Source organism: Rhizophagus irregularis, chromosome 4 (genome assembly GCF_026210795.1).
Source record: "Rhizophagus irregularis chromosome 4, complete sequence".
Lineage (NCBI taxonomy): Eukaryota > Fungi > Glomeromycota > Glomeromycetes > Glomerales > Glomeraceae > Rhizophagus > Rhizophagus irregularis.
The window spans coordinates 566,949-580,703 of record NC_089432.1 but is presented as its reverse complement, the minus strand read 5'-3'; the positions used below and the strand labels follow the sequence as shown (position 1 = coordinate 580,703).

General features: G+C 25.4%; 2 protein-coding genes across 2 annotated transcripts; both read left to right on the top strand.

The window, feature by feature from the left end:
- Nucleotides 1-6,081: 6,081 nt before the first annotated feature.
- OCT59_023500 (uncharacterized protein) lies at nt 6,082-6,402 on the top strand (the record flags this gene model as incomplete). Its single annotated transcript, XM_066134736.1, has 1 exon — nt 6,082-6,402. The coding sequence occupies one exon, from the start codon at nt 6,082-6,084 to the stop codon at nt 6,400-6,402; it is 321 nt and encodes a 106-aa protein (XP_065990829.1).
- Nucleotides 6,403-11,442: 5,040 nt separating this feature from the next.
- Nucleotides 11,443-13,531, top strand: OCT59_023499 (uncharacterized protein; the record flags this gene model as incomplete). The annotated part of the gene is made up of 7 exons (XM_066134735.1): nt 11,443-11,550; nt 11,620-11,743; nt 11,972-12,084; nt 12,168-13,002; nt 13,077-13,106; nt 13,183-13,218; nt 13,301-13,531. 7 exons carry the CDS (start codon nt 11,443-11,445, stop codon nt 13,324-13,326), a joined length of 1,272 nt encoding a protein of 423 aa, XP_065990828.1. The 3' UTR covers nt 13,327-13,531.
- Between the last annotated feature and the right edge of the window lie 224 nt (nt 13,532-13,755).

Below are 13,755 nucleotides of genomic sequence, written 5' to 3'. Positions count from 1 at the left end.
GAAATCATAAAAGATTACAGAACAACGAATAGAATCAAATACGTTCAGTATCAAGAATCAACCAACGATGGAAGTTTGGTAGACAAATTGAAGGAAGTGAAAGATATCTTCAATCAAACGTCCAATGCAATGGAATGGGAAAAATTAATGTCGAGGCCGTAGACGAATTACGCAAGGAGCATGGGATAAAAAATTGGGACGAAGCAAAGAATTGGGCCTTGGAAAAAAACAATTTTTTCCGTTTAGGACAAAAGATTATAAGTTTAGCGGAAAAATCAAAAATATTTGAAGAATATACTACCCTAAACGATAATTTTAAACAAAGATTGGAGAACGAAAATCACTACCAAGATGAAAAGAAGACTGGCGAAAAAAGACCAATATTAGAATCGCCGAGTAAGTGGAGTGACATAGAGGATGAAGAGGAGAGGAACAAGGCTTTCAAGGCATTTTATTTAGAAAAAAGGCAAAGAGAGCAGCTGATCCCTTCCCCTTCCACAAACGAAGACAAAGAAGGAGACGAGGAAGAAGAAGAAGAAGAAGAAGAATTAGAAACTAAGGCATCACCATCAAAGAAGAACAGTGGAAAGAAAAAGAAGAAGAAGAAGAACAACAAGAAATGAAGAGTGAAGGACAATATTTACGAGGAGAAATGAATTATATTTTTAATCGAAGTCACGTGATTCACGCTAAAAAAGATTCCGATAACAAAAATTCACAATAAAATGTATTTTATTTCGAATCGTTCAATTTAGTTTTAGAATACTAACTTTTATTTTTTGTAGGTATAAGGGGGATTTGGTGGAATATAATGTTTGGGTGTGAGACCGTTGGGACTCATCTTCTTGAAGCTGCATAGGGCAGACCTGGACGCTATTACGCATTTCACTTTTAATCCTACACTTTAAAAATTAGAATTCAAATAGTTAGGTTTCAAAAATTAAATAGTCTGTTAGTTTTAGTTTATTTTATTTTTATCAGGTATTGTATTTATTTTATTATTTTTCTGTAATGCATTTTAGTAGTATAGTTCGGAATACTCTGTTATAGGGTTAACATGGTGTATAAACATGTTGGCTCTACGTATCTTGTAATTTAGGAAGTCATTAGACATAATTCTTAATAAAGATGCACTACAGTTTAAAAAAAAAAAAAAAATAGGAAAAGGTGAGTTTGGGGATGAGTTTGAATACAATTACAAAACTTTATTCTTTTTGAAAGAAATGTTATACTAACGCTTCCTTTTTTGTAGATTCTAGAACAGGTCTACAATATCACCCATGTCTGCCACCTGTGGATAAATAATATAATTATTTCTTTTCAAATGTTTTCAATGAAACATTAATATTTTCTTGCTTGGTTTAGATTTATTTCATATATTCCTTTAACTTTCAAACTTCAATAGTTTCACTTACAAAACTATTCATAATTTCTATTTTCAGACTTGAATGGTTTCCATTCTTTATCACTTTATAATTTTTTTTTTATTTTTATAAAAGAACATTTCTAACGTTCTTTTCTTCTTTTTTTTAAGTTTTTGGCTTCTGAACAGAATTTCAAAGGTAATACTTTAAAATTCTATTCTTATTTTATTTAAATGAAATATTAGCTAATGTTTTGGTTTTATTTTTGTAATTTTTGGCTTTCTGGACACCTCTAGGATGAAATTTTGAAAGTAAAACCTTCAAATTTTTAGTTTTCTCTTTTTATTTAAACGAACATTCACTAATGTTCGTACTTCTTTTTTTTAGGTAAAGGAAGCCAAAAGACAAGTTATGGACTCCCATATCAAAGGTAGTAAAACTTTGATTTTTTTTTTCTTTTTTATTTAAATGAATGTTCACTAACGTTTATTTTTATCTTTTTTTTGTAGGTCCAGGACATCGGCTCTCCTGGACGGGAATTTTAAAGGTAAATGTAACAAGACACATGGTAACGTACACTGGTCAAATAAAAAAGCATCAGCATATTAAACATCAAGTAAATATTGGATCATATTGGAAAATTGAAATTTGTCTGATATGCCTTAAATATAAGGCAAGAATCGATATGCTTATTGTGCATAATATTACATCATATAGAAGCTGATATGTGTAATATTTATAATATAAAAAATTGGGTTTTTTCAATTTACCGATAAGTCCCATAAAGTTTTTGATATAGTATGATAGCATCTATAGAGTAATTTCATTTTAACTTCTGATTTATGAATATTTAATCAAATTTGCATTATTGATTTTTGCTCATTCGATATTTAACTTTTGAAATAATTAATTTTTGGCGTATTTTTAGTGAAACAATATAATAAATTAGCTGTAAAAATTACGAAATTATAACGATTTATTAATTTTTTTTATTTTTTTTCATTTTTCTTTCCAACCAATCAGAATTATTTCAGTTCCCCTTTTTTTTTAATTTCCATTTTTTTTTCTTGAACCGATCTTTTACTTTTGGTTCTTTTTTTTTCAAATTTCGTCATTTCTCTTTTGAAACACTGACTCCTTTTTTCTTTCTTTTTTTAAAAATTTTTCATTTTTTTTTCCTCTTTCTTTCTTTTTTTTTGTTTTTTTTTCATTCTTTCTCCATTTAGATTGTTTTTTTTTTCAAAACCGAAAAATTATTTTTTTTTATTAAATAATCCTATTGTTTCGGTCTTTTAAGACTTATAGTATTTTTTTTAGACCGATTTCTTTTTTCATCCTTATTCTTTTTCCCAATTTTCTTTTTCTTTTGAATTTTGAATTTTTATTTATTTGTATTCAAGGGATACACTTCATGTATCTGGTTTAATAAAAAGATTTCAGCGCCAAAAAATCACGTGATTAATTTCCCCAAGTTAAAAATAAACGTATAATTTAGTGAAACTGACTAAATAATTCGTTATCTGTTATAACAAAAACACTTTTAAATTAAAAATTTTAATCGTGAGAATAAAGTGATTGTGAAACTTATTTCAATTTAATACAATCATATGATGGCAAACTTTATCGAATAATCCTATCACTCAATATAATATACAAAGATAAGAGATAATGTAAATGATGAGAAAAACTTTAACTTAATTTAAATAAATAAAACCAAAAGATGGAAAACTAACTACTTTAATAAACTAAATAATAATCTTTGATTTGAGAGATAAAATGAGTTTGTTGAAAACGTTTTATTACAGTATCCATCTCCAGTATATTCTTGTTTGCAATATTTACACAGCATAATTCGATAGATAAATTTAGAAAACTTTATTAAATGGTTAATAAACTCAACAGCAGCAGAAAAAGCTGAATGTTACCTTGAAACTTTTTTTTTCTGATTTACGTTTTCCCTATTTACACATTCACGACATAAGTATCTAAGTAGTTTGTTGTTACATTGTACGAAAAAAAATCATTTTTTGAAAAAAAATATCTTACTAATTAATATGAAAAAAAAAATTCCCAGAAAAATTAATTATAACGATGAGAAAGAAAAATTTCCCAGAAAAATTAATTATAACGATCCATTGTTACAAATAATAAATAAATAAGTATGTTAGTCTATTATTGAGCTTTATACAAAAAAAATATTTTTATTATTAATAAGAATCGGGAAAAAAAACAACTGCTGTGTCGCCGCAACATTGATCTGATCACCAGTCCAAACCTAAATGGTGAAAGAATGTATTCAGAAAAAAAAATTCGGTTTGAAAAAAAAAGCCAAACCGAAAAAGGAAAAGGGAAAAAAATTTTCGGTTGAAAAATAAAAATGAAAAAAAAAATTTAGGTTGAAAAAAGAAAAAATTCGAAATAAAAAGAAAAATAAAATTTGGGGAAAGAAAAAGGATAAAGAAAGAAATCGGTTTAAAAAAAAAATAAGTACCGAAAAAAATTTTGAAAAAAGGACAATAATAATTCAGTCCAAAAAGACCGAAAAAAAATTTAAAAAAAAATTAATAATATGGTCTAAAAAAAAGTCTTAAAAAGCAGTGTTCGGAAATGACCTGGTCATTTGACCTTTTAAATGATTTATGAAATCATTTGTCATTATTCATAATTATTTGTCATTTGGTCATTTCAATCATTTGATTTTGATTGGCTAATATTTATCACATAAATAATCATGTGACTATAATTAAAAAATAAGGAATGTAGTGTAGGCAAAAATTATAGTGCTGGCCAAAATTACATTCAAATGACTAAGGTCATTTGTCATTTGAGCATTGAAATGACATGTCATTTGTCATTTGTCATTTGAATCATTTGGTCATTTCAAGTCATTTGCGAACACTGTTAAAAAGATTATTTAATAAAAAAAAAATAATGATAATTTTTCGGTTTTGGAAAAAAAACCAAATCTAAACGGTGAAAAGAATGAAAAAAAAAATAAAGAAAGAGGAAAGAAACCAAAAAATTTTTAAAAAAAGAAAAGAAAAAGAAAAAGAAAAGATGTTTCGAAAGAGAAATGACGAAATTTGAAAAAAAAAAAGAACCAAAAGTAAAAAATCGGTTCAAGAAAAAAAAATGAAAATTAAAAAATGGGGAACTGAAAAAATTTAACATTTGAAAAAAAAAAAAATTTCCGATTAAAATTTCATTGCGGGTAATGATAAATTTAACAATAAAAAATTTAATTTCATTATAAAGAGACTTTCATTACATATCAAATGCATATTGTATACAAAAATTAATTTTTAATTTTTAAACGTAAAAATTGGTATTACTGAGCGGCGGAACGGTTCTTATGGAGTATTTTCATTTCATTATTTAATTTTATAGTTGCTTTCAACGCAAAAATGATCGGCAATCATGTGACATAATCAATCAAAATTCATAATAAAATCGCTAATTACATGGTTCACCCCAGCCAAATGATCGACATAGTTTCTAAGCTAAGTGGGAGTGCACTACATCCTAGCTTATAAACTGCCCATGGGCCAGATTAGCCCACGAGATCTGATTGGTCCAAACAACTTACCAACATTTAATTACAAATAAGGCAAATTTATAACTTTTGACCGGATATTTACTTATAAACTCATGGTCAAGGATTGCATTAATGTACATTTTATACCACTTTGTAACTATAAAAAAGGCAAAAAAATTTTCAAGGTTACACATTAATTTGGCCAGAATTAAGATAATTTCGCCCAGCAAAATTTGGCCGGAATTATAAAACGGACATAAATGTCCGTTTGCAAATTTGGCCAGAATTATAAAAACGGACATAATTTGGCCGGAATTATAAAAACGGACATTAATGTCCGTTTTTGTAAATTTAGTCAGCATTATAAATGCAAATATTATAAATTGCATCAATTTATCATAATCCAGTGATCATAGAAAAAATAAATTATAACTTGTTAGCTTTGTCTCATCAAGACATGTTAAATTGTTAAATTGTGGTTTCTATCATCAATAGATGGAAAGTTATTGGCATTTGGAAATATTTAAGAATTCAAAAAAATTCTTTTCAAACAATGTAAATATCTTATTATTTATTAATCCTAAAGGTATAAAACTTCTACCATTTAATACATCTCAATACAATCCAACAAGCTGTGTATTATTTTTTTACAATTACTTGATGACAAGTTAATGCAATTTAACTTTTAGCAATTTGGTATATTTTAACCAAAAAAAAATTTTTTTATTGTAAATTTAAGTTATTTAACATTTAAAAAATGATTTTTTGTTTTTACTTTTTACTATTAAATACAAATTATTTCAAAAATGCAGAAAATTAAATCTTTTAATTATTACCGTATAGCGCTGCATATAGTACCTGGGGTACTATTCAAAAACGCCAGCCTAGATTAAATAGTACCCGGGGGGGTATTATGTGAGGAGGAGGGTACTATAAAAAGGGGTACATTGTAAAGGGGGTACTAATCATGTGATAATATTATTAACAGTTAAGTAATCAAAAGAACTCTAACAATTTTCAACCGCAAAATTTAAAATAAAATAAAAAACTTCAGATGTAAAATGTAAAAATTTTGTAAATTCGGAAATTATTGTAATGATGATCGTAATTCAGATCAGAATAAATCATGAAATTCAATTGCGTTTTTCGCGTTTTTATTCTGCAACTTTTATTTCATATAAAATGGGTCCCCGCGCAAACAAAAGAATTAACCGCTCAACAATGACAGAAAAAAAGCGAAGACAATGGAACGCGCGTGAAAAAATTGCAATTATTATGTATCATGAGAACGGCCATAGTAAAAGAAAGACAGCAGACAAGTTCAACATTCAAGCAAAGCAACTTCGTGACTGGATATCTAAAAAACCACAGTTATTAAAGGTACAGCCGGGTGTAAAACGTTTAAATATAGGAGTAAAACCAAAATATCCAGCTTTAGAAACTGCTCTAGTTACCTGGGTTAAAGAAAAAGAAAAAATCAAAATGCTGTCACACGAAGTATGATTCAAATAAAAGCCCAGACCCTTGCACAACAACGTCAATGGCAAGTTATGTGTTCTGGTATCAGGTCTTTTAGGTTTAGTAATAAGTGGTTAGATGGTTTCATGAGCCGAAATAAATTGAGTAATCGTCGTCGCACTACAATTGCACAACGTTTACCTGAAGATTTAATCGAAAAACAGCAATCATTTTTGGCATTCGTTACGTACTGCCGCATACAACATGATTATCCCTTAGCATATATAGGAAACATGGATGAAACGCCAGTATCATTTGATCTGCCCACCAATACAACTGTTGATGAACTGGATGCACGATCAGTTAGCATCCGCACTACAGGTCATGAAAGAACAAATTTTACAGTTGTATTAACCTGTATGGCAGATGGAACAAAGCTTCCCCCACTCATAATTTTCAAACTCAAAAATATTCCACGAGGAAATTTTCCCCCAGGAGTTATTATTCGAACAAACCAAAAAGGATGGATGAATGAGAATGAGATGCTCTTTTGGATTGAAAATGTATGGGTTAAACGTGAAAGGCTTTCCAATCCACAATCATTATTAGTTTTAGATTCATTTTCTGCTCACATCGTGGATTCTGTTAAAAGGTGTTTCATCGAAAAAAAAACTGATATTGCAGTTATTCCTGGAGGGTTGACATCTCGCCTACAACCTTTGGATGTTTCAGTGAATAAATCATTTAAATCAAAGGTAATAATTATTAATTTTCTCTCCATTTTCTAGGGCGACTCTATTTTTTTTAAAAAACATTTTATTTTTATTTTCACCTTATAGATGCGAAGAAGATACAATGAGTGGATGGCGGAAACTATAAAAGATTTAACACCAACTGGCATCATCAAAAGACCCACTTATGAAACTGTAGCACATTGGGTCAAAGATTCGTGGGAAGCTGTTGATGTTAATTTGATTCAGCGATCCTTTAAATGCTGTGGCATTTCTAACAATCGTGATGGAACTGAAGATGGCTGGATTTTTAATTATGATCGTCTTGAACAACAAGCAAGCAAACCTAATGATGAAGTAGCACCACAATCAGATAAAGAGGACGAAAATACAAGTGATGAGGAATACGAAACTGATACAAGTGAAGAGGAACATGGAACCGACGGAAGTGATGAAGAATTTGGAAATAATGAAAGTGATGAGGAATCTGAAAATGATGAAAGTGATGAGGAACATTGAAATGAAGAGGATAAATCTGATGAGAGTGAATATGAGGAGGTGGAGGATGATGGCTATTCGGGTTATTATGATGAACAAGGAACAAATTACGTTAATGTATGGGATGAGTAAAATGGGTGGCTTTGATTGTGTAACCATTGCTAATTGATGGTTTGTTAATAAAATTTCATTTTACGGCAATTGTTTTTTTATTACAATTAATTATATGAAAGTGTACATATACTGTATACATTGAACTATACAGTATATTTATAAATCAAGGTTAAAACACATGGAATAAAAATTTGCTTGTAAACATTTTTTATTAGTCCGAAGTGTAACGAAGGACTATATACTATTCGTATCGGTTTCACAAATGTTTGTTGTACATCTGGCACGTGATGATGTGCGATCAGTTTCCTTTTCCTAGTTAGTATGAAGAATTTTTATTAGTAATTATATACCGGTATTTGATTAGTACCGGGTACTATTCAAAATCGGATTTTGATTAGTACCGGGGTACTATTCAGAAATACCCGAATGTAAACTTGAATAATACACGGGTACTATTTAGGAGGGGTACTATTTGAGGGGGGTACTGTATGCAGCGCTATACGGTATTTAAAAATTATGCTATTAAATAAAACATTAATTTTTTTGTTTTTTATTTACTTTTTTATTAGATCTAAAAATTGTCAGAAATTTAAATCCTTCAATTATTAATACATTACATATTTATGGAAGTTAAATAAACATACTTATTTAATGTAATTTAGCAATTAACATTGATTAATTTTGATTTTATTAATTTTTTTTTTATTTGATGATTTTGATCCAAATTATTTCAAAAATTAATAGAAAATTAAATGATTTGGCTCTTTTAATTATTAATACATTACATATTTATGGAAGTTAAATAAATATACTTATTTATTAATCTATTTAATGTAATTTAGCAATTAACATTTTATTTTGATTTTATTTATTTTTTTATTGATCCAAATTATTTAAAAATTAATAGAAAATTAAATGATTTATTTGGCTCTTTTAATTATTAATATATTATATATTTATAGAAGTTAAATAAACATACTTATTTAATCTATTTAATGTAATTTAGCAATTAACATTGATTTTATTTTAATTTTATTTTATTTTTTTATTTGATCTAAATTATTTAAAATTTGATAGAAAATTAAAGGATTATATATTTATGGAAGTTAGATAAACATACCTATTTAATAATGGAATTTAATATTTAAAATTATTTTATTAATATAAAACTTAATTTTTGTTTTATTTTTATTTACAGTATTTTTTTATTTTTTTATTTTTATTTATTTTTTATTAGATACAAATTATTTTAAATATTGTTAGAAATTGGATCAACAAAATCATTCATTAAAAAAAATTTGGATTTGCGAAATGTACTGATAAACATTTACTGCAATATTTGCAAATCCAAATTTTTTTAATAAATGATTTTGTTGATCCAATTTCTAACAATATTTAAAATAATTTGTATCTAATAAAAAATAAATAAAAATAAAAAAATAAAAAAATACTGTAAATAAAAACAAAACAAAAATTAAGTATTAATAAAATAATTTAAATATTAAATTCCATTAAATAGATATGTTTATTCAACTTCTATAGATATAATAATATACTAATAATTAAAAGAATCAAATCATTTAATTTTCTAATAATATTTAAAATAAATTATATCTAATTAAAAAAAAGAATAAAACTAAAATAAAATCAATGGCCTATTAATAAAATAATTTTTCAATTGCTAAATTGCATATGTAATGTACTAATATAATTTTTTGACAATTTTTAAAATAATTTGTATCTAATAATAAAAAAAATATTTTAATTAATAAAATAATTTTAAATACCAAATTACATTAAATACCAATATGTTTATGTAACTTTCACATATATTTAATTTACTACTAAATACTAGATAGGTATATTTATATATGTAACTTCCACATATATTTAATATACTAATAATTGAAAGATCCAATTTTTTGGCAATTTTAAAAATAAAAAAACCAAAAGTCAATATTTTTTCAATAAACCAATTTTTTAAATGCCAAATAACATTAAATAAAATAGTATATTTATTATCTACAAAGATAGTATATAATGAATTGGATAATTAAATAATTTATTTATATATTCTTAATGTAATATATATATATTATATTAAAGTAAACTTCTATAAATAGCATGTGATGTATTATTTTATAACAATTAGAATAATAAATTAAATTATTAATTAATTATATCAATTATAAATTTTTGTAAATTTTCTTTACGTATAATATTTAAAAAACACAATGTTCATATAACTTTTATATATTAAATAAATAATAAAACAATATCTAGTATTCTGATTTAAAAAAAAACAAATGTCTATTATCTGATTAAATATTTACATTAAATTGCTGAAAGTTAAACTGCTTTAGCTTGAAATCAAGTAATTACAAATAGAAAGATAAAATATATATAGCTTGTTGGATTGTTTTTTTGAGATATTTTAAATGATAGCAGTTTTATACCTTTAGGATTAATAAATAAATAATAAAATATTAACATTTTCTTGAAATAATTTTTAATATTTTTAAATATTTATAAATGCTAATAACTTTTATTTATTGATAATAGAAATTCCACTATTTAGCATATTTTGATGAGACAAAGACAACAAAATATAATTTATTTATTTATGATTACTGAATAATTAGTTAAAATATTTACATTCATAATGCTGGCCAAATTTACAAAAACGGACATAAATGTCCGTTTTTATAATTCCGGCCAAATTTATGTCCGTTTTTATAATTCTGGCCAAATTTGCAAACGGACATTTATGTCCGTTTTATAATTTCGGCCAAATTTTGCTGGGCGAAATTATCTTAATTCTGGCCAAATTAATGTGTAACCTTGAAAAAATTTTGCCTTTTTTATAGTTACAAGGTGGTACAAAATGTACATTAATGCAATCCTTGACCATGAGTTTATAAATAAATATCCGGTCAAAAGTTATAAATTTGCCTTATTTGTAATTAAATGTTGGTAAGTTGTTTGGACCAATCAGATCTCGTGGGCTAATCTGGCCCATGGGCAGTTTATAAGCTAGGATGTAGTGCACGCCCACTTAGCTTAGAAACTATGCCGATCATTTGGCTGGGGTGACATGGTTTTTATAGTTTCCCAAAAGGTTGTTCAATCTAATAATTTATGTCATACAATATATAACGCTAATAGAAAATGTATATATATATATATATAACTTATAATTATACAGCTATGATTTTATTGTGAACCTTTAAAAGTTTATATATCAACTTTTTTTTTAAGGATATAACAACAGGTTTTTCATATAAAAACTTAAAATGTGTCAAATGTCAAATTAAAATTTTTAAAAAATGATCGACACATGATCGGTATAATTTTGAAAACCATAATTAATTTTTTACCAAACACGAGAAATAAAACAGTTACAGTATTAAATATATTTTTTGTAAATAAAGTAAAAAAAGTTAAATTTATTAGGATAAAAGTTCTATCTAAAAAGGAAAATTTTACCATTTATACATGAAATAAACCAGAGAAAAAAATTTTTCCTGAAACTTAAAAAAGGAACCACACAAAATTCCAAATTAAGGTTCAATTAGGGAGGATTTGCAATTAATTGACGCCCATTTTTTTTTTTTTTTAATTCGAATTACTTTTTTTAAAAAAAAATATTTTTTTTTACATTATTAATAATATTAAAAATTTACAATTGAGTATATTCGCTAAATTATAAGTGATATATTTTTACCTAGAAAATATTAATAAAATGGATATTTCAAACCAAAATTTAGATACAACTGAGATTACAGTAAGAAATAATTCTAAAACTAATGCCAAAAATTTGTGGAAAGAAGATGATGATAATGAATATCAGGTAAAAATATTATAATATAATAAACAATATAGATATTTATTAAAACTTTTTAATCATTTATTTTGATAGATCCACGCTACAATTTTTTCAACTGAATCAGATGAAACTTTTTCCTTTTTTAAAAAAGTAAATATTATGGATTTAGAAAAAAGAAAAGAAGTATATGGAGTATGTGGAGAATGTAATGAACCAGGTACAGGATGGCATTGGTGTCAACCTTGTAATGCTAAAAGATTTAAGGAAAATTTTAAAAATTGGACTAGTGGAAATAAAAATATTGATGAATTAATACAAAAATCACAACTTAATGCTTTTTTTTACGTAAAATGTCTTGAGTGGATACCTTTTGAAAAATTTGACAATGTTACGTATCTTACCAGAGGTGGTTTTAGTAAAATTTATTCGGCTGACTGGCCTGAAGGAAATATTTGGTATTGGGATATTGAGAATCAAAAATGGGACAGAAATCCAAGAAAAGTTGCATTGAAAAGTTTAAATAATTCATCTAATATAAGTAATGATTTTTTAAATGAGGTAATTAAAATAAATTTTGCTTATTAATATTTGTATTTTATTACATAATTTATTAACAAAATTTCTCTTTTTAATGATTTTAGATTAATTATTATATTTCGGGTCATATTCATGCTAGTAATACTGTTATGTGTTTTGGAATAACTCAAGATCCAAATACTAAAGATTATATGATGGTTTTACAATATTTTGAGGGAGGAAATTTGAGAAATATTTTAGTGGAAGATTCAAAACTTGAAACTAAAATAAAATATTTATTTTGTATTATAGATGGGCTTTCAGGTATTCATGATGCTGGAAATATTCATAAAGATTTTCATTCGGGCAATATATTATATAATAATCATAATGATTTACTATCAATTAGTGATTTGGGAATGTGTCAACCAGTAAATGATAATGAGCGAAAAGGAATTTATGGTGTAATACCTTACATGGCACCTGAAGTTTTACGTGGATATAAATATACTAAAGCAGCAGATATTTACTCATTTGGAATAATAATGAATGAACTTATGTCAGAAGAAATTCCTTATAATGATATTCCTCATGATCATTTTTTGGGTGTTAAAATATGTAAAGGATTTAGACCAAAAATTTCTGAAGATACACCAAAATTAATTGTAGATTTGATTATTAAATGTTGGGATGCTAAAGCAGAAAATAGACCAACTGCTAAAGAATTATGCCAAACATTTCTTAGATATGGAAATGATATGGATGATGAAAATAGTGAAATTAGTTATCAAATAAAAGAATGTGAAAAAATTAAAGTGAATAAATTAAAAAACAGAACAAATGAAAATAAATCTAAAAATCTTCAAATTCACCCACAAGCAATTTATACTAGCAGACTTTTAAAATTTGAAAATCTTCCAGAACCAGTTAATTCAACCAATTATTTATCTTCGTTTCAAGGTAAATTTGTATTAAAAATTTAATATGAGAATATAATCTATCAATTTATTTATGTTTCTTTTTCCTCTTAATAGAACCCATTTCATCATCATCAGCTAATCTAAGTAAGTATATATTTGCATTATGTATTAAAGATTATCATGATTATTATAATAATATTTATTATCATTTTATTAATAGTTTCTGAATGTTTGGATTATGAATCAAATGAATTAGGTAAGACATCTGTTTTTAAATATATGAAATTATTAATTTAATTTAATAATAATTATTATTTTTTTTTTTAAAAAAAAAATAGATCTTAATCAAGACGATGATGAATAAATTTTAAGGAATAAATTTATTTATCACCTAGTATATTGTTCAAAAAATTTTAGTATTTCTTTTTAATTATATATTATTCCATAAATTCTTTTTTTATTATATTATTTCAGTAAATTTCTTTATAAATTTTTTATTTTTATTATATATTAAATGTAGTGACGTGACTTTATTTGATCAAAGAAAAAATAAAATTTAAACTATAAAATAAGTACATCATCGTGTCATATAGTATTGTATACTTAACAGTAATTGTGCGACAAATTTGACGGATTGGCATGATTTAATTAATTATTGGCAAAATAGAAAATTATGTGACTCCAAAACTTTAGAACATTCGGTACTTTATACAAAAAAAGATATCTCGATATTTAATTTCCTATTATTTAGTTTTAATTTTATTCTTTCAGCTAAATCAAGTTATACTAGAAA